The sequence below is a fragment of the Gossypium arboreum genome, chromosome 13 (genome assembly GCF_025698485.1).
Source record: "Gossypium arboreum isolate Shixiya-1 chromosome 13, ASM2569848v2, whole genome shotgun sequence".
Lineage (NCBI taxonomy): Eukaryota > Viridiplantae > Streptophyta > Magnoliopsida > Malvales > Malvaceae > Gossypium > Gossypium arboreum.
The window spans coordinates 366,794-392,333 of record NC_069082.1 but is presented as its reverse complement, the minus strand read 5'-3'; the positions used below and the strand labels follow the sequence as shown (position 1 = coordinate 392,333).

At 31.9% G+C, this 25,540-nt stretch overlaps 2 protein-coding genes across 4 annotated transcripts; both read left to right on the top strand.

Annotated features, from left to right (window-relative positions):
• The first annotated feature begins 1,923 nt into the window (after positions 1 to 1,923).
• On the top strand, positions 1,924 to 5,973 carry LOC108461175 (transcription factor TGA2-like). 3 transcript variants are annotated; one of them, XM_053024215.1, is made up of 9 exons: positions 1,924 to 2,000; positions 2,100 to 2,296; positions 2,449 to 2,526; positions 2,611 to 2,659; positions 2,782 to 2,859; positions 2,945 to 2,996; positions 3,899 to 4,266; positions 4,376 to 4,624; positions 5,519 to 5,973. In XM_053024215.1, exons 3-9 carry the CDS (start codon positions 2,468 to 2,470, stop codon positions 5,663 to 5,665), a joined length of 1,002 nt encoding a protein of 333 aa, XP_052880175.1. In that variant the 5' UTR covers positions 1,924 to 2,000; positions 2,100 to 2,296; positions 2,449 to 2,467; the 3' UTR covers positions 5,666 to 5,973. The 3 variants fall into 3 exon arrangements, with proteins under 3 accessions (XP_052880175.1, XP_052880174.1, XP_052880173.1); XM_053024214.1 differs by having other exon boundaries at positions 2,600 to 2,659; positions 3,899 to 4,170; XM_053024213.1 differs by having other exon boundaries at positions 2,600 to 2,659.
• A 1,799-nt stretch (positions 5,974 to 7,772) lies between these two features.
• On the top strand, positions 7,773 to 13,903 carry LOC108461484 (dolichyl-diphosphooligosaccharide--protein glycosyltransferase subunit STT3B). Its single transcript, XM_017761336.2, has 6 exons — positions 7,773 to 9,229; positions 9,458 to 9,994; positions 11,859 to 12,313; positions 12,743 to 12,865; positions 12,959 to 13,018; positions 13,450 to 13,903. Exons 1-6 carry the CDS (start codon positions 8,378 to 8,380, stop codon positions 13,577 to 13,579), a joined length of 2,157 nt encoding a protein of 718 aa, XP_017616825.1. The 5' UTR covers positions 7,773 to 8,377; the 3' UTR covers positions 13,580 to 13,903.
• The last annotated feature ends 11,637 nt before the right edge of the window (positions 13,904 to 25,540 follow it).

The window sequence follows — 25,540 nt, the reverse complement described above, 5'->3', positions numbered from 1 at the left end:
CGAACATAAAAAATCGAACTATATAAACAAACTTACATTTTACATTATTTTTATTTACACAGTTTTCACAATTTTAAGCAATAGTGATCCTCATGCACTTTTATTCTAAGTTGACTGTACAAACAATTAACAACTTAAAATTTCAACACTGTGTGAATCATGGTTGTTCCACTCAACATAAATATATAAAAACTAGGCATATGATAATAAAAATTAGCTTAAAATATGTTGTTAGTCCTTATATATGTGTAGAATTTGAGGTTTGATTTAAAAATTAACTTTAATATGTTTATTTTCTATCAATTATATATTACGCCATATGATGATAATTTAATTAAAATTTTAAATTGAAAAATTTTAACAGAAAATACTTACGATCTTAGTGATTGGATTATGATTTTTAAATAGAAAAATAGTAAGCTTAATTATAAGGACTAAATCTAAAATTTTCTCAAAGTATAGGGACTAACGGCACATTTTAACCTAAAAAACTAATATCATCATATGCAAACCGGAGACAGAAATCCAAAGCTAATTTTCTTGCAGAAACAGTGTAGCAAAGCATAGCTGTATTCTTTACTCTGTCCGTATCTCTGCACTATTTACAGTGAAAACAGAAGAAAAAAAAATACACAAAAAGCCAAAACAGTAAAGTCAATGTGACCCACTAGAAATAGTACTCCTTAATCGAAAAGGCAAAATTAAAGGACCATTAGCTCTCGGGAAGTGGAACTATTTCTCAGTGGACGTCTAGAGATTGGAATATCATTATCCAAAGTAATTACTAATATTAATACCTTCAATTTCAAAGTCTTCAATTTTCATATTCGTCCTCATCACCATCCTCAAATTTTCACCGGGTGAGTTTTCTCGTCCTTAAACTTTTCTGTTTTAAAGTTATCATTTTGGATTACAATCATGAAAGTTTACTAATTTTTACTCTTTTACTTTGGAAAAGTTGAAACTTTTTATGCATTTTGATTTTTTTTTAATTGATTTTGGTTTCTGGGTATGATTTTGTTTTGGCGGTCAATTTGGATTTTTTAAGGGTTTCTCTAATTTGGTTTTTTGATTTTTTATGCAATTTTAGGTTGCTGCAAATTTAGTCCATTTGGTTTTGGTTTTGGCTTTGGAAAAGCTGTGTTCTTTGATACATTTACTTTTGAGCTCATAGAGAGTGAAGAGGCCTAGAAATACTTGCCCAAAGAGCACTCTTGTTAGTGGCATTGTTACATGGTATTGGTGTTAAACAGGGTTATGAGTCCTCAAAAAAGTTTGAAATTATCTTCAAATACTCTTCAAGAAGTTCTTTTCTTTTTTTATTTTAGTATAGTCTTCTAAATTGTTGGCTAGTGCTTTATGGTATTTAGGAGTTTTGCTTGTTCCATGGCACCATGGTGTTTGTATTCTTTGCTGTCTACCTTTGTAAATCTTGATTTGCTTCTTCGTAGAAATGTGAGACTGAGGTTGTATTTGGAAATGTCTACATTTTCTGTTTTCCCTTTTCCTATGTTTGATGTTGAGTTGTATGTTATTCTTCTATGTTTGATGTGTACGAGGATATGACCCTCCAAGGTTCCTCCAAATACACGGAAAAACTTATAATTGATTGAACATACCCGTTTAGATACATACGTGTATCTAACAGTTACACCTGAGTCAATTGCAAAGTGTAGTGTGGTGGTTGCTAACCTCTTCCCTTCACCACTTGGTTAGGGGTTCGATCCCTGCTCATGGGAATAGAGCACATTCGAGGCCAGCTGTTTCCGTCTTCTGAGAGCATCCACGGTGAGGGAATTAGTCACTGCTTTATAACCTTCTGTAAATTCCCTCTTTATTCTTTTCAGTTTACAATTTCACAGCTTTTAGAATTGAGAGTGTGGATGGCAAACCTTTATCTCGGCTTTACATGTGGCAATGCAGACAGTGCGTTTAATTCTGCAAAAGCAAGTGGCCAACCATTTCTTACCGATCGCAGCTGTATTGGCACTTTGGATAAGGTGGATTTTGTTTCTCTTATAAGTTAATGAGCAAGTAATCTATTTGTTGTATCATGTATGCTCGGTTATTTATTTTACTCTCTTTATCGCCTGAAACAGACTCCAAATTCATTTACTATAAATCCACCTGCCCTCCGAGTCGAATCTCAGGGATTGCACTTGGAAAGAGGTCAACAGACAGGTCCAGTCTCCATATCTAGGGGTCTACAGAAAACTGGGGGGAATCCGATATGGCTGATGCTAGTCCGAGGACTGACATCTCAACAGATGCAGAAACAGATGAAAAAAATCTGAGGGTATAGCTTTTATTGATCTTATTTTAAATTCAGTCCCAAGTAGAGCACATTGTTATTTGATCCATCTATCCAAGATCATGTAGTGGGACAAGTTTTGTATGTTGTAATCGTTGCTGTTCTTGCTGGTCTCAGATTTTATTGCTTTTGTGCAGTTTGATAGTGAAAAAGTGAATGCTGCTGTTGCAGCTTCCGATTCAAGTGACCGATCAAAGAGTAATTTGGATCAAAAGGTTAGACACTTCATTATTAGCATGGATAATAGCTTGGTCATATTGGTGATTTTTGGTTGATAATATTCTACAGATTCTTCGCAGACTTGCTCAAAATCGCGAGGCTGCAAGAAAAAGCCGGTTGAGGAAGAAAGTATGTCTTTTCCCTTTAAAGTTAATGCATGGTAGATGACACGAGTCTTCTATGGTATTTTGGGGATTTTGTAGATTTAATTTCCTATATTGAGGCATATTATCCTTTTTCTCCATTTGTAGGCATATGTGCAACAGCTGGAGAGCAGTCGTTTGAAGTTGACACAACTTGAGCAGGAGCTCCAGCGGGCACGACAGCAGGTTAGCTTGGTCCTTCATCGCATGCACTGTGTACTCAGTTATTTATTCATGCATGTATTACTTATGATGCTGCCTTTCCCTGCAGGGTATCTTCATATCAAGCTCGGGAGATCAAAGTCATTCATTGGGTGGAAATGGTAATATTATTTATTTCCATCATGTTGTATGCAATTGGTGCTTCCCCTACCTTCTCTTGAGCACTTACGTTTACGGTCAAAATAAGTTCTTTGTAGATTGCATAAAATTGAATTTATTCGTTTCAGAATAAAAATACCATATACTAGACATGGGTTCCATTAATGCATGACTAGATAAGTGCTAGTAAAAACGGGCAGGCCAGTGCGCAAGGCTTTGTCCGGGAATATATAGATATACACCCCTACTATGCTATGTAGGGAGGCTGCATGTTGTCCCCCATTTTGTTACATCGCACGCAACTGGCACCATTTTGCGTATCATGAAATTGTTTGGTAAAAAGGCATCTCCAGTGCCTCTCAATTTCGATATTGAGCAAATTGGTCCATCTCAAAAAAATTACAGCAATTTAGTCCTTTCAATTTTGAAAGTGTGCAAATAAGGACAATTGATCATAACGTTAATGTTTTTGGTCAATTGTACATAATTTTGTTTGATATAATAACAAATTTAGCCCTCAAAGTTTATCCATTCTATTAATTTGGTCTTCATTTAACAAATTTAACCTGCAACATTTGTGTAAATGTGTAAAACTTGAGGTTAAATTTGTTGATTTTTTTTTAGATCTAAGGCCAAATTGACAAAATGTAAACATTGAGGGCTAAATTTGTTATTATACCAATCAAAATTATGTATAATTGATGTAAGAAATTAGTGTCGTGATAATTGCCCTTAGTTGCTTACTTTCAAAACTGACAGGGAGTAAATTGCTCTGATTCAATTTCAAAATTTGAGGGGACTGGAAAGGTCTTTTTACCAAATTGTCAAATGCTTGGAGTGTGATGGTGGAGGTTATTTATTTATCAGTTTCACTATTTGTTTCGGTCAATTCTTTTCTTTGTAGGTGCCATGACATTTGATGTAGAATATGGAAGGTGGCTTGAAGAGCACAATCGACAAATTAATGAGTTGAGAATGGCAGTAAATTCTCATGCAGGCGATGCAGAACTTCGTATTATTGTTGATGGTGTTATGGCTCACTATGATGAAATTTTTAGGCTGAAGAGCAACGTAGCTAAGGCAGATGTTTTCCATTTGTTATCAGGCATGTGGAAGACACCTGCCGAGAGGTGTTTCTTGTGGCTTGGTGGTTTTCGGTCATCTGAGCTTCTAAAGGTAAGGCCATATGAATTTTTTAGGCACATGTTCCTCGGATCTTTTCTTGCCCCGTATGACTGCCATGCTCACGTGTTATGCATAATTCTGATTCAGGTACTTTTTTATAGTGTCAGTAACTCGATATCTTCCCAACCTCGTATTACTTAAATATTTTGTTTTCTTTATAATTTGTCATCTTAGAATTGAATGTTTATGCCTGTAGCTTCTTGTAAACCAATTGGAGCCTTTGACAGAGCAACAGTTGGTGGGAGTTAGCAACTTGCAACAATCCTCCCAGCAGGCTGAAGATGCATTATCACAAGGTATGGAAGCATTGCAGCAGTCTCTGGCCGAGACATTGTCCACTGGATCCTTAGGCTCTTCCAGCTCAACTGGGAATGTAGCAAACTATATGGGTCAAATGGCCATGGCCATGGGAAAGCTAGGAACTCTTGAGGGTTTTATTTGTCAGGTAATGCCTTTTCTTTTCTCTTCCATCCCTTTTTGCCCATTATTTGAAACTTTTTGGAGAATGCATTGAACCGGTAACAATGATCTCGGTAATTAGTTTGAAATGAGAACATGAAACTTTGAAGATTTTCTCGAGTTACTTGGAAGTTTTCTGTAGATAATATGAGGGTAAACTATATTAGTAGTCACTCAACTATTAATAAATTTCTGTTTTGGTCACCTAACAATGAAAAGTTACAAAATAGTTACCCAACTTTAATACTCAACATTCATACATTGTGTTAATTTAGTCTCGATTTTAAAAAAATTAACCCTTAACATTTTCATATTTTTTTAATTTGGTCTTTTTTACAGTTTTGCTTTTCTTTGTGACATTGGAGGTTAGTTTTATAAGAATAATAAAATATGAAAATTATTATCTTGGATTCTCACATGCTTTCATTTTTGGTATATTTTCTTTATCAAATTTAGCTTTTTAAGTGAAATGTCACAAAGAAAAGCAAAATTGTAAAAAAGACCAAATTACACGGTGTGTAAATGTTGAGGGTTAAATTTTTTAGAATCAAGACCAAATTGACATAATGTATGAATATTGAGGGTTAAAAATTGCTATTATGTCAATTTTAAAAGTTGCATCATCATCTTTTTGTTAGTTATTTAATGAATGGTGACCAAAAAGGAAAAAAATCGAGTAGTTAGATGATTATTTTGTAACTTTTCATAATCGAGTGATAGAAAAGAAACTCATCAATTGTTGGGTGATTATAGGTGTAGTTTAAACCGAGACTCTGATCTGTTGGTATTACTTTAATGTGGAGGGGAAGTTTTTTGAGCCCTTATATTGCGTCTTCTTTCGTTTTTGGGTCATTGTTTACTAATTCGTTAGTATTATCAGGCGGACAATCTACGGCAGCAAACCCTACAACAAATGCACCGGATATTGACAACTCGCCAGTCTGCTCGTGCACTTCTTGCGATACATGATTACTTCTCCAGATTACGAGCTCTTAGTTCCCTCTGGCTTGCTCGACCAAGAGAGTGAAACTCTCCCGTCACCTGGTAACATTCCCATCATGTATATGTGTAGGGTAGGTGTTTAGTCTTTCTTGTATTGCCTGTTGTAAAAGGAGTACTAGATTACGAGCAGTTTCTCCAAACACAAAATTTGTTGTTATATATTTTCAAAATCAATCATATCATCATTAGCTGCCTTTGTAGACCAGATTTTGAATGCCCCCACCTTTTTAGTGTTTGTGTTACTCATTTGGATTGTCCTCCTTTAACCCTTGATTCATGTGTTTTTTATTGAACACCTTTTTATAAATCAATCATCTTTTTTGCTTCATAAAATACGTCAATTGAGTCTTAACTCGATTGGCATAGATATTGTTGTCAATGTAGGAGGACATGGATTCGAGTGTGCTAAAGTGCATTATCCTCCTATTTATTGAGTTTAGAAGGTAACGATTAGAATCTATGATGAGATTATTAAAAGAAAACATTTATTTATGTATTGTAAGAAGTTAAAAGGATTATGAAAATTAATAATAAATATCCGTATTTTGAGAAATAATAAAATTATAATACTAAAATAAAACCCTATTATTTCTAAATGTAAATTTGTAATTTTCTTTTTAAAATAGTGTATATATATTTTCACGATACAATTTTTGAATTATATTTGTTTTTTGATATATATGTTTTTTATTTTGATATTTTTTGAAAGATAAATTTATTAATTCATTCAATGAATGAAACTATATAATTCAAGAAAAAAATGTTCGTTGTAAATGGTGAAATATTAGTTCTAGCAACATAATAAGGGTTTTTATAGAACATTATGACATGTAGACAGTTAGTTTTGTTACAACTTAAGCATGATATATCTGGAGTAATTGTAAGTACTTAATACGATAAGAAAATCAGCATTGTATGGTCTAAAGTGGCGAGCAAAAATTGACAAAAAAATCGAGCATTTACCAAATTAGAGAGGACAATAATAAAATCGTCCTTAAAATAAGACTAAAAATTATGTTATATGAGCAAATAAAAGCTTTTATAATTGAAGACTTACTAAACAGTGGAAAAACAAACAAAAGAACATATAAGACCAGCCTAAGCTTACATAGGTTTAAATCGATTTGTGAAATTATTTATTATTCTGAAATGCTCTCAAAATATAAATAAATTAAGAAGCTGAAAAAGAGCTATTCGCTTTCTATAGTGTTAAATGAATGAAAAGAAGAAAGAAAGAAAGAAAGGTTGATGGGAGGGAGAAAAAGATAAGAAACAAAGGGTTTGGAGAAAAAAAGATAAGTTTTTAAGGTTTTTTTATTACTATATTTTGTTTGTAGGCACATTGATATTTTAACTACCATTTTCATTTCAATTTATCCTTAAAATTTTTAGTGTCCAATAAGAGTGGGCCATGTGTTACATTCTCACAACATCTTTCTACTTTTAAGGGTAAATGAAGATGAAAATAATTATTCAAGTACTAAAATAAAAATAAAAATAACAAACTGGAAAAATGATTATAATTCAACAACCAAATTATAAGTAACCATTTTTTTCCATATGTTATAGAAAGAAAATTATGATTTTAGTTAGGAAAGAAAGATTTAAGGGTTTAAGGATTTCAACTCTCGAGAAATCAATTAAGTCCCCAATTTTTTTTAAACTCAATTGGTTGTTGGATATGTAAAAATGTATTCAAGTAGTTTTTAGATCATTAACCTTAACAAATTTTTTTTGTCATTTTCATCATATTTCACATCTCAGTTGTGGTAGGTGATATTTATGATTTTTAAAATTTAAAATATATTAAAAATAAAAAAATTATGAAAATATTATAAAGTTACAAAAATTAAATTTTTTTCAAAAGTAAAATTCATTAATAACATGCAAAAACAAAAGCAAACCATAACATTAACCGAATATGAATCTCAAACTAAAAAATTTACCCCATGCATCCAATCTTATGCCCTTAATGTGATTGGTATTGGTATTGGTATTGGTATTGAACATGAACGGTCCAAATCTAAAAAGCACTGGAAAAAGTGGGGAGTCTTCTCATTTGACGAAATGTATAGAATAAGGTCACTTGAGCAAGTTTATGAGCCGCAGTATCAACTGTTAGCCGTATCCACCGAAAGGACAAATGCTGAAAAGACGAACTCAGTGAAGCACATTCCTAAAGGATGACACCAAATTCAGAACGATGTAGCTTTGACGAAATAAGAGCCATGATAACAGCTTGACAGTCAGATTTAATTTACTACACCGTCATAATGCATCAGCTCAAGCCAAGAGAGTAGTTCACAAATAGCTGTAAGCTCAGCCATACGAGGCTTCAAAATACTAGGAAGCAAACTCGAGAAACCGTGAATGAAGCTTCCGTTATGGGCGAACGATGAAGCAACATTGGAATGAAAAACAGCGGTACCAACGTTACACTTAACCCAACCCTACTCGATGGAATCCACTGATCACGACCATAAACAATCGGTAGTTAACTCACCAAAACGTAAATTTACTAATAGTTTAGTTATCTTAGCTGAAATTTACCCTTTTATTAATTACCCAAAAAGGGCTTTGACTTTTAGACAAGCTCGGTAAGAACGACGTCAACTACAAAGTACAGTGTATCTCAAAACACTCCCTTCCATTTGCTGAATCTTCACCACATTTTCCCCATTTTCATGACATGATCTTCTAAAAAAATCCAAAACCCAAAATCTGCAGCAACCCAACAATGTCGAACTCTTACACATCAGATATCCTCAAACCTTTCAAACTCAAAACAAAGCAACAAGAACTCCTTATCCGAGTCTTAATCCTCTGTCTTGTTTACATCTTAGCCTTCATTACCCGTCTCTTCTCTGTCCTCCGTTATGAATCCATGATCCATGAATTCGACCCTTACTTCAACTACCGTACTACCCTTTACGTTACCCAGCATGGTTTCTACGATTTCTGGAACTGGTTCGACTATGAAAGCTGGTACCCTTTAGGCCGAATCGTGGGTGGTACTCTTTACCCTGGTCTCATGGTCACCGCCGCCCTCATTTATCGCCTCCTTCATTTCCTTCGTTTCGCAGTCCATATACGTGAAGTCTGTGTTTTAACAGCTCCGTTTTTCGCTTCAAATACGACCCTTGTTGCTTATTTCTTTGGGAAAGAAATTTGGGATTCTGGGGCTGGGCTTGTTGCTGCGATTTTGATTGCTGTTTGTCCTGGTTACATATCTAGGTCCGTAGCCGGTTCTTATGATAATGAAGGAGTTGCCATTTTTGCTTTGCTTTTCACGTTTTATTTGTTCGTGAAGGCGGTTAATACGGGTTCTTTGGCTTGGGGTTTAGCTTCTGCTTTTGGTTATTTTTACATGGTTTCAGCTTGGGGAGGATATGTTTTTATTATTAACTTAATCCCACTCTATGTATTGGTGCTTTTGATAACTGGGAGGTATTCCATGAGGCTATATGTTGCTTATAATTGTCTGTATATTTTGGGAATGTTGCTGGCAATGCAGATTCGATTTGTTGGGTTTCAACATGTACAATCTGGTGAACATATGGCTGCCATGGGTGTCTTCTTCTTGATGCAGGTTTTGCACATTATATCAAAGCTTCATTTCTTTTTAGTCTCTTCAAATGTACTTGTGGTAGTATTATAGTAGTTTAAGACTTTAAGCAATTAGTGTTTGAAAATGGGGGGAAACTTGTCTTTAGTAATATGAAGTTAGTTTGCAGAAATTTGTTTAGTGAGTTTATCTGTTTTAGTGGTAAGCTGGAAATAAAAGCATGCATTTAGTTCATTTGGACTACTTGTGCAGGTTTTCTACTTTTTGGATTGGGTGAAGCACATGCTTAGTGACACGAATTTGTTTCAAGAGTTTTTGAGGATCACTGTGACCTGTGCTGTAGCTGTGGGAGGTATTGCTTTGGGAGTAGGCATGGCATCAGGCTATATTTCACCATGGACAGGAAGGTTTTACTCTTTGTTGGATCCAACCTATGCGAAGGATCACATCCCCATTATTGCATCTGTCTCTGAGCATCAGCCAACAGCATGGTCATCTTTCATGTTTGATTTCCATATCCTGCTTTTTCTTTTCCCAGCTGGTCTTTACTTCTGCTTCAAACGGTTGTCAGATGCCACTATATTTATTGTCATGTATGGTCTCACAAGCATGTATTTTGCCGGCGTCATGGTTCGGTTGATTCTTGTTGCTACGCCTGCAGTTTGCCTTATTAGTGCTATTGCTGTTTCTGCCACTGTGAAGAATTTGACTGTTCTGTTGAGGTCAAAGACCAAGGTTGCCCAGATTGGTTCCACTAAAGGAACTAGCAGTGCAAAGGCCTCTTCTAAGGTTATCCTCCCCTGCCATCGTCTCTCTATTTCTCTTCCCTTCCTCTGATATTTTGCTTGTTTGTCTCTTGTAATGCACATAAATTAGTAACGCTTTGGCTTTACTGTTATGATATCTCTCCCTCAGTTGTTTGACATGAATATGCCTGCTGTTCCCTTAGATTTGAGTTTATGCTACTGAAATAACAATGCTTGTGGTCCTTTGTCTAAGAAACAAAAAACCAGAACACTGACATTTGTAGTAATAAGAATTTGTTTTCATGCACTTTCTTTGCTAACTAGTAAGGGTCCATTGCTTGTTTCATTTATTATTATTATTGTTATTACTCTGTTTACAGAATGGCTTTGTAATGCATTGATGATAATGACTTATTTTAGACATTTATTGTTGAATAGCTAGTTATTCTGCCTTTTTCTGGCATATTCAGTAGCATCATTTAGTTACTGTGTTCATTTAATGAACTTTTCTTAGAGAGTTTCTATCATTTTCTAATGTTACGTGTGAAATGAGAGAACTTGATTAGGAAGCTTGTTGTTACTGATGTAAGGCCTAATAATCCCACTAAGCTGTTTGTGGGAGCTCTTTCCATCAATTACTGCATTTTTATTGTGATTTTGAAATCACAGCTTACAGACAATCCGGCCAAAGGCCCAAAGTAGCTTCTATTAGTTCTGATTCCTATTTTTTATTTAACGTTTTTTTATCTTTTACCAAGTTATTTTGGAAATATCTATTTTGCTCAAAGCTCCAAAATAGAAGAAGGTCCTTTGCCAAATCCTCCTGCACTTTTCTATTTCTTGCTTCTCCTTTCCAGTCCCAGTGTGACATTACACTTTCAGTGTTATAGGGTAGAAGTTATGTAAATCAAAATCACTTAGATTTTGTGCCATAAAAGATTATGGAAAGAGTTTCATTAATGGCACTAATTAAGGACATTCTAGATATTTATAATTGATCCATCGGTTTACTTTTCTCTGGATTTTGTTGTAAGGTGACTAATGGAATATAAATTCTGACAACTATTTCCTTCTATTTTAGTTAACTTTCATATTTTGGTGATTGAGTACGTCACAGTTGGTAGCTTATTTAAAGGTTTCTTTAGTTTTGAACTTGCTTTTCTTTACATATATATAATTAAAACAGGGAAGCTGGATTGAACTTATTTATATTGTTTTGTGGATCAATTTTGTAGAGAACTTGAGTTCTTTATTTATTGCTTTTAAAGTAATATTCTCTCCAATAAGCTTACGAGCTAACTAGTATTATTTGGATTCCTAAGTTCATGATCATATGGTTGAGAAACATGGATAACAGATGCCTCTGCTCTTGCATCAAAAGTTAGTTATCTGTTTCTTCCATATCTTATATATTCTGTCTTATGAATCATTCTCACTCTAGATTAGGAAGTAAAATGAAGTACTTAGTGTCAACTAAGTTGATCTGAGTGTTTCCTCTGGAAGCCATTTCTGAACCATACTTTGTCATAATGACTCTTTTCCATAAAGAATCCTTCTGATCAACAGCAAACTTCCAACTCCATTTAGCAAGTAATGCTTTATTTTTAATAACCAGGTAATTGTTTCTTAAATCAAGCATCAGCTTTTGCCCCAAATTAATGGCCATTGACTGTCATTTGTTTTCTTAGTCTCTTGAAAAAGCTTCTAAAACATTGAATTCCAGTTTTTGTATTAATGCCTTGTGGCTTCTGATTCATCATATTCAGTTTTATATATACATGTCCTAATGGTTTTTTGGACCGCTAGACGAATTTTGAGAAAATGCATGGAGTTTATGTTTCTAGGTTCTTTTGGTTTGTTTGCGAATGTACCCTATAAATAACCAATCTTGTTTATTTTCCAAATAGGCTTCACTCGATCAATCCCAGCCTTTCCAGAAAAATGGAGCTATGGCATTGCTCTTTGGTGCTTTTTACTTGCTCAGTAGGTATGCTACCCACTGTACATGGGTCACTTCAGAGGCTTATTCATCTCCTTCAATTGTGCTGGCTGCAAGAGGTGCTCATGGGAATAGAGTTATCTTTGATGATTATCGTGAGGCATACTTTTGGCTTCGGCAAAATACTCCTCTGGATGCTAAGGTGATGTCTTGGTGGGATTATGGGTATCAAATCACTGCCATGGGAAACAGAACTGTTATTGTTGATAACAACACTTGGAATAATACACATATTGCTACTGTGGGGCGTGCAATGTCATCTTATGAAGACGAGGCATATGAGATAATAAGATCACTTGATGTGGATTATGTTTTAGTTGTCTTCGGAGGTGTTACTGGTTATTCATCTGATGATATTAACAAGTAAGATTGGAAATCATTTTCTCCTATTCCATTCATTATTTTTGTCTATGTGCAAAACATTAGGCCTTGTGAAGGATGCATTGAATGGTTCATTGTTCTTGATTTTTTGCTTTAACATTCGCACTATTCATATTTGGATAGTTGAGCATGCTCATGTTAGACATGTATCTGTATTTGGCACTCATCCCCAGGTCCGGGTATTGTAGATGTCTGGTGTGCCTAACATAAGAGATTGTATAAAAATCTGCCCAACATGAGCTGAGAAAGCTGAAAAAAGAATAGGAAGCCATATTTGTTATTAACTATACATGCCACCATCTAGAATTTGAAAATCATTGTCAATGGTCATTTGTCTAGACAATATTTGCATTTAAGTTTATAATTTATACTTATGCAATTGTATTCAAATTACATTTTATTGTGAAATAGATTTTTGTGGATGGTGAGAATTGGAGGTGGAGTATTCCCTGTAATCAAGGAACCTGATTACCTCGTTAATGGCGAATATCGCATTGACAAAGGTGCAGCTCCTAAGATGTTGAACTGCCTCATGTAAGTTCTCAGTTGGTTTATATTCATACTTTAGCACTCTCCAGTGCCTCTGTGTTCTAAATTCTTCATGCATATACGTATTTATGTGATTAGGTACAAGCTATCGTACTATCGGTTCGGAGAGATGATGACAGAATATGGCAAACCTCCTGGGTAAGTTGGCATTTTCAACTTGCTTGTACTAAAATATCGAATATGCACACAATATAGGTAAAAGTAACATGTAGGTCAGTTAGATTGCATTTTACCGCTCTACTCAAGAAATGAGAAAATTAGTCCCTATACATTAGATAAAGAGCAAATAGGCCTTTTTGTTAAAAATTCCATCCATTTTTGCTGTTAAAAATTGGACCTTGTATGTCAATATAAGGTGCACATGGCACGTCATATGTCACTGGTTATTCTGTCAGCCACGTTAGTTTTAACAGAATAAATAGATGGAATTTTTAATAGAAAGGACCAATTTACTTCTTAATTTAATCTATATGGATTAAATTGCCCATGATACTTTACCACACAATACATGTCTATTATAGTTACACTGCTAAAAAAAAAATACCCACAATTGCTTCTTGATACGGCAGCTATGATCGAGCTCGAGGTGTTGAAATCGGGAATAAAGACATTAAACTAGAACACTTGGAAGAGGCATTTACGACGTCTAACTGGATAGTTCGTATTTATAAAGTTAAACCACCAAATAATAGGTGGTAAGACTTTACTGATCTTGACAAGGACATGGTAATTGTAATTGTACTTGAGTTTTTGAGTTTGAACCTTGAATTATAGAGTAGCTGTAGCAATGAATTATACTTTTCTTGAAACTGAGTTGGTGACAATGTTCAAGGCTATTAGGTTTTCTAGATTTTTTTTTTTGAAGATTCTAGAACCCCATTTTTTTTTGCAGATTTGATAGTATTCAGTTATTTGGTTGTTATGCTTCATAACTTTCTATTAAAGGTTAGGAAGAATTATTTTTTTGGTATTGTTCGGAGTTTATGGCTGTTTCTCTCAATAATATCATCTTCAAAGTTTGAATTCGCCCTTTTTTTTTGGAGTGCAATGTGTTTTTTCTTACTGTATTCAACACTTACTGGTAGGAAATGCATTAATGTAGGATGACTTTATATTGATTTTAAATTATTATTTTTTATATTTTACATGTGTATTTATATTATGTTTCAACTTAGAACAACATAACTTGCAACTCAGTCAATGTTTATAAAACATCTATAATTTGAACCAAACAAAACTTATATAGTTAAATTGTCATCATAATCAACTCATAGCAGTGGCTGATAATTCAAGCTATTTTGATTTATATCTTTTAAATTATTTTTTTATTGAAATTCAGTTAGAGCCATTCAAACAACTTGGAACATTAGAAACAAAGTTATCATAATCTAAGAATTATAGCAAAACCAGACGTCAAAGTATACACAAGATCCGTGGATTGACGCTTGAAATTGTAGTCAAAAGTATTAAGATTCATGTTAGAAGTTTTTAGTTGAAATTATATGTTCAAGTATAATCTTTATTTAATTAGATGTGTTTGAGGATCAAATCGATAGAATGTGTAAGTATTGAAAATTAAATGTGTTATTATACCAATTAAAAAAGGCCATGTCTATCACTTCCGAGTGATCAAAATAGAAATGATCTAAAATATTAGTGATTAAATTAAAATTTTCATAAGTGAGTGACTAATTCCAAAATTTACCTATAAAAAATATCCTAGACACGTGTCATGTAGGGAATGTTTTGGGTTTTCCTTTTATATAAAATAATAATATAATAGTATAGATTATATTCTCGAATTATATAAACAAAATAAAATCCGTTAAATTTCATTATCTAAAATTAAAAAGAAAAATAGCTTGAGATAGATGTAAGGGTCAATTACCTTTTTCTTTAAACATACAAAAATACTTAGCTGAATCATGTGGTAAGCATTTTTTTAAACTTGGAAGAATAAAACCCACCAAATAAAATTTCTTTCCTCATTAAAGTGTATGCTGTCTTCAAATCAACCTCACCTTCTACAGCTATTAGCAAATTAGCAATTAGCAATTAGCTGTCACCAAAGGTCATATGGATTAACTCGAGATTTACTTCAACTTTTTCTATCTTTCATGTTCATTTTACAGTTTATTTTTAGGATTTCTTCAAACAGTGTTGCCTTTAAAATTTGAATTTGTGTTCTCTTTTTAAAAGTGCTATTATACCTACTCTGCGAACTCCAATATGTGCCCCTTGTGAAGCTTAATATGTGTCCTCCAGTGAAGAGTCGACCCTCCAACGAATCATGCATATCCACCTCACTAGAGGCGGACCTTATATAGTACCCACCTTTGCCAAACATATGTGAGGTGCATGTGAGGAAGCCCAGAATCATGGATTATTAACTATCCTAAGACGTCATATCATAAGATGTTATATCACCATCACCGGTAGGAAGCAAGATTAGATCCTATTGTTAGTAGCCCTTAAGCACTATCAAACCTTCTCTCTCCTATAAAAGGATTCATGCAACAACACACAATACACACCATGTCTTTTTCTTCTTCTTTCTAACCTGAAAGCTTCTCATTCTCAGTAGCTTTCTGCCTAATCACAGGTGAAACAACACTTCTTCCATCACCTCCTTCCTCTTGTTAATCTAACCAGTTATAAAGTACAATTTAATGTAACCATTACACCGAACACTTATTAGTTATCAACGTAATCAATCTTAAAATTTAAATATCAACGCCTACAATCATTTATTTCACCCTTTGATTAAGTAGATTTTTTTGTAATTATAAAATAGATTTGTTCATTGTGCATAATCTCTATTTTAATAATAATTTCTGTAATCTAATAAGAAAAAAAAATCAAACCACAAAAAGAGAAAAGCTATAAAGGGGAATGCATGAGTGGTTTAAGGAGATTCAATTTGGAAGGAGATAAAGAGATCATCTTTGACCAAAACTTTTTTTTGAATGTGATTTAATAATTGAAGGCTTTTTGGTCAAGGAAATAACTCAAAACCCTTCTTTTTTCAAGTAAGCAATGAGGGAAACAAGTGCTTTGCTATGCTTTAAATAAATGTCACCTCAATTTCTTTTTTAATCCTCTTTTCATTAAAAAGTAGAATACATAAAATGTGGAAAAAAAAGGTGGAAAGAAAAGAGCCTTTGGATTTTTGCATTGCAACAAAAAAGATTTTATTCATGGATTGGTATTATTAATAATAATAATATTATTATTATTATTATTATTATTTGTTGGAAAGGCTACCTAGAGTTATGAAGAAGAACTTTTAGCTTAAATAACCATCAAGATGGAGGAAAAGAATGGTAACATGAGTGGATGTTGAAAGGGTTTTCTTTATACAAAAAAACAAAAAAAAGAGAGCTATTTTACTTGGCTGAATAACATTTGAAGAACCAAATGGAAATATGACACCCAAAATTTTATTCACTTTTCCTTTCCTTTTTAACGTAGCTAACAAATGTCGGGTGTAATGATGAGTACATTGTACTCTCAAGAAGAGAATCCAAATTCAAACTTTAAAGATAATATTATTGGGAGAGACAACCATGAATTCTGGACTAAAATGAACATAGAAAAAAAAAACAATAAGTCTTGAATTGGTTCTTTAAACCATCCATTTGAAGTCAATTAGCCAATGTTATAGCTCGAAATGACTTGCGTTGTTTAAATTTTTACTGACATCAAGATGTCGGGTTAAAATTCGAACAACCCCTCTCACTATTAAGAAAAAAGAGAAACGTTCAAGCATGAGAACTTTGATATTGGATGTAATAAAAGAGTCGTAATCATTTTTTTATCATTATGTGGATTGATTATTTAACTGAGTATATCATTCTCAACAAGTTCTAAACTTGACTAAGACTACCCTAAAAAATAAGTACTTCTCTACGTTAGAGGATGGATAGTTTATTATGGGCCATTATCTCTTGCAAAAACTATTTTCTTGAATGGTAGAGCTATCTCTTTCAAGAGAAAGTTGAATGAATTTTTATTTAATCACTAATATAATTTGCCAATCCACTTGGCTACATGATCAAGGTTAGCTTGAAGTCTATGGAACTTTAATTTTGATGCTTTCTTTAATTCTTGACAATATGTTGGTTGCTTTGACCAAAAGGGATTTACATAAATTATATAGGCGACATTGATATATAGTCTTAAATGCATGATAAGAAAGTAGATGTAAAAGGAGAAAAAAAGAGAATGCAAGGAAGTGGATCAATTTTTATTTTATTTTAGGGAAATTACATCTAACGTCACTAAACTATTAGTAATTTTACTTTTTGGTCACTCAACTTCAAAATGTTACAAAATGATCATTGGACTATTCAAAAGTTTTCATTTTAGGGGAGGTGAAATTAATTTGTCTATATCTTTATAATTTTTAAAGGATTAAATCAATTTTTATAATTTTTAGGGGGCCAAAGTACAATTTTATATTTACTAATTTAAAATTTTTAAAAATTTAAAGGGCCAAAACAATAAAATTTTCATTTTAGGGGGGGTCGTGGCTCCTACCAGTCCCCTAAATCTGCCTCTGCATATTTGTGTTCTAAATTTGTGGTTTCCGCATGCATACAAGGGGGATAGAATTTCTAGTTTATATTATTTTTTATGAATATATTTTACATAATTCTGTTTTTCACCCATATTGTGGGTGTGCCATAATCTAATATGTCTTATATGGTTCAAATTAATTCCATATAAATTAAGATATATTTAACCACATATTAAGTTTTAATTCAGTTGGTACCGTTGCTATTGTAACAATTAAAAGATCACGGGTTTAAGCATATTTAAGTGTGTAATATCATCTGATTTAAGAGTATAGGTGAAAGTATATAATGAATTGAACTAACAAGAAAATTGGAGCAAAAATGTTGGAAAGGGTTAGTGTATACGCAATTGAATTACTATTTCTCATACAAAGTGCATCTTATTGATTTATATTCCAACATATATGAATCTTAATATTTACAAAAATATACCTAACTATACCTAAATTGTGACTTGTTTTAAACAAAAGAAAAAGAAACTTGTATAACTATATATTTGATGGGCTTTTCCTACTTCCATGAGCCAATGCCCTTACGTAAACATGAAGTGAAAAAAATTGAGGGAATCCCCTCAACCAAGAAACTCCAACCTCCTTTTACAAGGAATTACTATTAAGTTGCACAAAATATTATGAAGGAAAATCTCTCAAAAATGAATCCATTGTCTCAAAGGTTATATATACCACAATGGCTAAACATTAAGACTTGTTCTTGGAAGGATCCATGATCAAATTTTGGTTAGGAAAAGGAAAGGGTCAAGTTAAGAAACAACCAAATGTATAGATACAATTAAGTGGATATTACGTGCGCTTATGTGCGTTCGAACTCATATTGTTTATATTGTTGCATCGATAACGATGTCACTCAAATTAAGACTCAGTACAAAAACTTGGTATGGGTCTTAAATTAACTATCATATCAATATGTAAACTAGCACTTTTGATAATACAACCTTTAATTAGACAATAAATTTGAAAATAATAATTGAATTATTATAAAATATGTATTTTAATATTTTAAAACCAAATCATTATGAATCACTAAAATGAAAAAAATTAGATTAAATTATTTATCACGGTGTTATTATCAATCTTGAGTCATATTGAGTTAACTTAATTGAGCTATCTTGGAAGGGCTATGTATAGCATGGGAGAAGGGGTTTCATCACTTAGAGGTTGAGAGTGATAATGCTCTGCTGATGGAGAAGATTGTAGAGGGAGGAGCAACTCATAGTCAACTGATGGAATTACGCTCTATTCATCGAATGCTGCGTCGTGGCTGAAAGATTTGTTTTCGTCATATATCAAGAACTTACAATGCAATTGCTGATCATATGGGTAAGGTTATGGCGACAAGATTCACTAAGGTCCAAGTATTTGAAGGTCAACCTTATTTTGTGCGAGATTTAGTACAAGTAGACCATATTAGCATTACACGGGCTAATGCGTTATCTTTAATAGTGTCGTGTAAAGCTATTTAATTTACCAAAAAAAAAATACATGAAATATGTATACTATTAAAATGAAAAAAATAGATTAAATTGTTTATCATGGTGTTGCCATCAATCTTGACTCGGTGATGAGTTAACTTGTGACACTAACTCAATCAAATACATTATTAATACTAGAAATCCTATCACACGCATATGCACGTGAAAATCATAAATTTAAAATACAAATGTTTGTTTAAAATATATTACAATAAATAATAAAACGTATGCTTTACAATTAATTAATAATAATATATAAAATACGAACATTATTAAAATTTAAAAATATATTAAATTGCTTATCATAATGTTGTCATCAATCTTGAGTCGGTGTTGAGTTAACTTGTAACACCAACTCAATCAAATACATTATTAATATATATATATATAATGAAAGAGGTAATAAAGTGTGCATAATAAAATTAAAATGTATAAAATTATCAAAATAAAACTTTAGTTGAGTGACAAATTAAAAAATTTAATGCGATTGATGTGAGTTCAAATCCTATCATATACATATTTTTATTGGTTTTTTAGAGTGGAAAGACTAAAACACCCACGATTAATATTACTCATTTTAATTATGAAAAACTATTCCCGTAATTTTTTAACTGAGTTGGCACTCAGTTAACCCGTGACACAAACTCAGTCAAGCGTTTTATTAACGGTATAAATATACATCTAATGGAGATAAAGTGTGCATAATAAAATATATTAAAATATTAAAATAAAGTAATAATTGAGTGACAAATTAAATGTTTTATTAATGTAATTCAAGTAGATTCGAATCTTATCATATGCATCTAATTAATATTATTTATTTTAATTATAGAACGGTATTTTCATAATTTTCTAATCGAATTGATATATGGTTAACTCGTGATACCAACTCAATCTAAAATTTTATTAATACTATAAATATCAAAATATACATAAAAATAATTTACTTATAAAAATTTAAAACGGGAAATAAACTCCACGAAGCAAAAGCACAATTTTTATTTTCCCCTTCATGGTCTTTCTCTTTATTCTCTTTCTCTTTAGTTATTTTCCCTAATTCCCTCTCTTCCACTTCGTGTCCCCACGTCCCAACTGAAGAACCCACCTGTCACAAAATAGAAACTCAAACAGTAGCCTAATCTTTACTACTTTAATATATAGTTATAGATAAACATCTACATGTCTACTACTTTAATATATAATTATAGTTATTGCATGAAAATGATATGTATTATTAAGAATTAATTTTGGACTCACTTTAATAAATATTTTGGGAAGATATATATATATATATATATTATTGGATTTAGTTTAAGTGGATGAGTACTTATATTTAAATGGCATACACGTCATTAGATATATATGGCTGAGGGTTCAAATTAAATTTATAGAATCTTGGTGTACATATTATCTGAATTTTTAAGTAAGTGCACATTATTTGATTTTGTTTTATAAATGGTGATATTTTTTTTTGAATTATAAAAGGAGAATAAAGCTCTAACAATAACGCAATCAGCGCAATTTGAACCTAAATCATACTTAGGGCGATGAACACCCTAATTATTAGGCTAGCACATAGAATTTATTAATGGGTGATATTTTGATATATATAAAAGTTGAAGTAAAATCCGTTAAATTATGATTCCTTTTAAGTACTTTATTTAAGTAAGTCACGTGTGTATAAAATTGTCAATATCCATATAGTTTATTGTAGTATCTATCCAAAGAAGATCTAAGATATATTTGATTGTTTGTTCATCTGAATTCATAGGAGTAAATTCAGTATTTTGAGTATTTATGTACTATTTTGCAGTTATTTTGTTTCATTCGTATGCCTCATCTATTACCTTATTTAATGAGTTAAAATTCTCTAAATGGAGTGAACAAGTAAAGTTTCATTTAAGCGTTTTGGATTTTGGCTACAAACCTACTCCCATTACTAAGTTAAGCAATGAGGAAGAGAAGTTCTACTATAAAGCAATGAGAATGGTCAAACAAATTTAAGGATTTAATGAATTGGCTAGTAATCTTGTTTAGAAGGAAGCGAGAGTAAAGAGTCAAGGAAGTACACCCAACATCTGTATTGTAAGATGTGCAATACACCCATTTATTGTATCATAAGATGTGTAGTACACTCGTTTATATGCTCAAGGATCTCCCTTTTTCCTTTCTGATGTAGGATTAATACAGTCTACCTATTTTAAAGTGCTTAGCTTGATATTTTCCCCATCCAATCTTGTAACACCCTCGTCAGGACTCCTCTATCACGGTTTGTCCACCTTGCCTAACCCATCCATTGAGGCGCTTGGCTAGAAATCAGGTAGTCAAGGGTGGCTTTGATATCACTTGTCACAGGGCTATTACCTTTTCCCCCCAAGAAACATGTCTAAAATAGGTTGTGCAGCGCAATCACTTATTTACCCAAAAATCTTCCCTTTTCTTTCCGATGTAAAATTAATACACCGAATTGAACAATTAGAAAATGTTTATTAGTGTATTTTCAAAATAATTAAAATATTAAAAAATGTGTTTAACAATTAGAATATTGATTCAAGGAATTTAAATTACGTCCACCGAATTCAACAAATGGCTCAATCGTTGAAATGCATTAAGGCCACTAAACTTTCACATGAGGCAACGAAAATGGCATCTTCACAACCTTGTATAGTGATACCATACTTTTCTAGTGATAGCAAATTATTGTGTTAGGTGCCTTGGTAGTGGGACAACAAAAACTGAATATATATGTGGGTCGAAACAAACAAAATATTGAACCTACAATTTCATTTATATACTCATTTCAACCTTAATGTCCCAACATTTTATTTCCTTTATAAATTATATTTTATTGAATTGGTGGTTCACATTTTTCTATCCGACTCGTAATGATATTGATTGACTCGTAATACTAATTCAGTAAAGAGCTTGATATATATTAAATTATGACACACCCACAATGAGTAAAAAATATATAACAAATATATTTATAAAAAACATAATAAATAAATGAAGTTTTAGATAAAATGCTAAAGTTGAATATATTAAATACTACAGCGTTCTAGGTTCAAATATTATTATATGCATTTATCTAGATCTTACATAGTAATACTTGTTATTTAATAAAAGAAATGAGTTTGTAGTAATTTCATAACCGAATTGGGACCCAACTTAATTAACTCTTTTTTAAAGTTTTATAAGTACACTACAATATAAATACAAGACAGAGTAATTGATTAGTATCAAACTGTTTCAGCACAAACGTACTAAGAATTGGTACAATCTAAACTAAAGTCGATAAATTAGATTAAAGTCCACACATGACAATTGTATATGATAAGACTGAGAAACCCACACATATAATTACGTATAATAAATCTCGTATAATATTGGTATAGATACAATATAAATATAAAACATGATTGAACCCAAGATATAAATGATGTAGGGCAGAGGAGTAGGATATGGCAGCCTCTTCATTTATCCAACCCAACGTTGTTGTTGTCCACTCAGTTTCAACTATAGAAATATGGAATTTGAAATTATGTAAACTCTACTGTGTTTATTTTAATCCTTTCTTTGGCACCCTTTTTGTTCTTTTGTCTTTTTCCTTGCCCCTAACTCTTTCTCCCTCAATCTTCCTCTGCATTAAATTCCACAATTCAAAGGAAATAAATACAATGGTTTTGCTTCATTATCACTCAATCTTCTTCCTTTTATTAATCTATAGAATTTAGGTTTCGAGTCTAAGACAAAAACATGATGTAATTGTCAAAGCCTAACAATGGCATCTGATAAAACCAACAAAGAAGCTGTAGCCATATTCTTATCGGACCAAGAACTTACATGCCTTGGCCAATCATGTGCCAAATCTTGAATTTTCATCACTTTCCTTTCATTAATTTAAACATCGAACAATCTCGAAAAAACACAAATTCCGATACTCCCATTTTATTGTTAACATTTTTTATTGTCATCTAAACATATTTCACATAAAAAAGAAATTGAAGAAATCCATGCATTACTTTTAAAAAATATATATATATATAGGCAGACAAATCTTAAAATTCCATACCATTTACAACATATCATGTTGGATGAAAAATCAACTATCTAGTCAATAGGGAGGGTTAGATACGAAACTTATGTGTTTTTGCCTAATTTCAAGATCATGATTCTTCCCTTTTTCTTAATTTTGATTTTTCATAATTATAATGTTTTTTAAGTAAAAAAAGTAAGATGTTTATATATTAATTATCTATATAATAATGCAACTTTAGTTTATGCTTGCATCACCAACACTAAACCATGTAAAAAATAAAGTGACTCAGATACCAACCACTATTTGCCACGTATATCTCCACTCTCTTTTCTTTTCAAAGAAAAAAAAAAACTTAACGTCATTAAATTGCAAAAACATTTATTTCACATATATCGAAAAGTGGATTGAGTTTTAACTCGATTGGTATCGAAATTATTATCAGTGAAGGAGGATGTGAGTTTTAATGCGCCGGAGCGTATTATTTTTTTATTTAAGAGTTGAAGAGGTATTATGGGTAGTTTTAAGCATTATACTAAAAAGAGCTGGTATGATAAGAACTTATAACGAGATTAATGTTAAAAAAAGCAAAACGTTAAAATATGCTATAAGTGCCTATACTCTTTGTAAATTTGAAATTTAATCCTTATACGATTATTTCTATGAATTTTAGCCCTTCTACTATTCAGATTTCAAAATTCAGTTTTAATTATTAACATTGTAAAAATTATTTTATTAGATTTAAATCTATAACATTATTTTTAATTACATCCTTCCTCTAAATTTAATGATCTATTTATACGATTAAATACAACAACTGATTTATTAAAATATTAATTAGAAGGTGAACCCTAAATTCTGAACTTTAAATTTTAGCCAGAAAAATCGATTTGTTAAAATATCCATTATATGCCTAACCCTCCGCATTTAGCAATTGAAGATAGAATGTTTATGGATTTGATATGCCAGAAAGTTCTTTAGTTATTGTTTATAATTTCTTACTTTAAATATTTTATTCAATTTTTATTTTTGCTTCAAGGTTTTTTACTTGATTATTGTAATTTTCTATTATTTATTATAAAAGCTTTTGTAAAAATTATTTCTCATAATTTTTTTTTAGAATTGTGCCATAAACAAATAGTAAAAGTCATTGTTATCGATAACTCGAGATAGTAGAATATGTAAATTCTAAAAGTTATCTTTTGTCGAATAATAGAGGCCAAAATGAATAAGCATTGAAATTGATATTGAAATGCAGAAATTAAAAAAAAAAGTTGGAAGAATGAAATGATTAGTTAAATTTGTTAATACTAATGTAATTGATACTTGTTATATATGCATATATTATCTTTAGTTTATTTTTAATGAAATGAATTTGAATTATATTAGTATCATCGGATATTCAATACTCAGCATACAGTTTTGTTTATTTCTGTGTGTAGGTTTAGGATGAGGATTTTTGTAGATTAAAAGTGTTGAAGCATTCATTATCAACAACTCAACTCAGGAATCATTTTGTTACCTCTTTTGTATGTATATATATGTGTGAGTGTGTTTGAGTTGGAACAACATGTACCTAGATTATTTTGGCATGTTGTTTAAGTGGCCATCTTTCTATATTTGGTATTTGATTGAAGTATATTTCTGTATATCAATCTATTTGAATGAGTACATGAGTGAGGTTTATATACACAAGAGAGATATGCTAACCTTTGCTAACAACCTATAACAAATTATCAGTTTTGATAACTGACTAACAACTTGCTTTTACATACTCTAACATAGATTGATGATATTATGGTGATGCAAAATTTAGGTGCACTTAAGGTGCCATTTGGTATAGTTTGGACACTAGAAAAATGTGCATTTAGGGCCATTTTACCATTGAGTCTCGAGACAACAAGATCATGTCTCAATACCATAAGAAAAAATTACCTTATATTTTGATCTACTTGCTTAATGTTTCAAGACTTGGCAAACTAGTCTCGAGACAATTCTATTTAAGCCTCAAGATAAGTGGCCTTCGTCTCGAGACAAGTAAACTTTGAAACTGAATTAGTTTTTCCATGTTCCAGGTCTCGAGATAAGAACCTTTTGTCTTGAGACATTTAAACATTGAAGCTAAGTAAGAAAACATGGGAGGATGGTCTCAAGACATGAAGAACCTTGCCTTGAGACACCACTTCTAGTGTTTCGAGACATGTTGACATCGAAACAAAAATACCTAAAATAAAATGAGATCTATCTCGAGATAAGAAGTCATCTGTCTTGAGACACAACATTTAAGTATGAATCATTATTCGTAGTTAAAGACGATGTTGGGCTGTTGAGAGGGAAAGGAAAGGCAAGAGCCAACAATGAGTGATGCAAGATATCGATTTGTATTTCTATGATTTGGGATCAATTTAATTATTTCATATTAATGATATTTTGCATAATATGGTGTTGACAATGGTTGTTTGAATTGAATTGTTATGATTGAGATTGATTATCGAGATAGAGGACTAAATTGAATACAATAGAAAGTAGCATGACTTAATTGATATATGATATTTGAT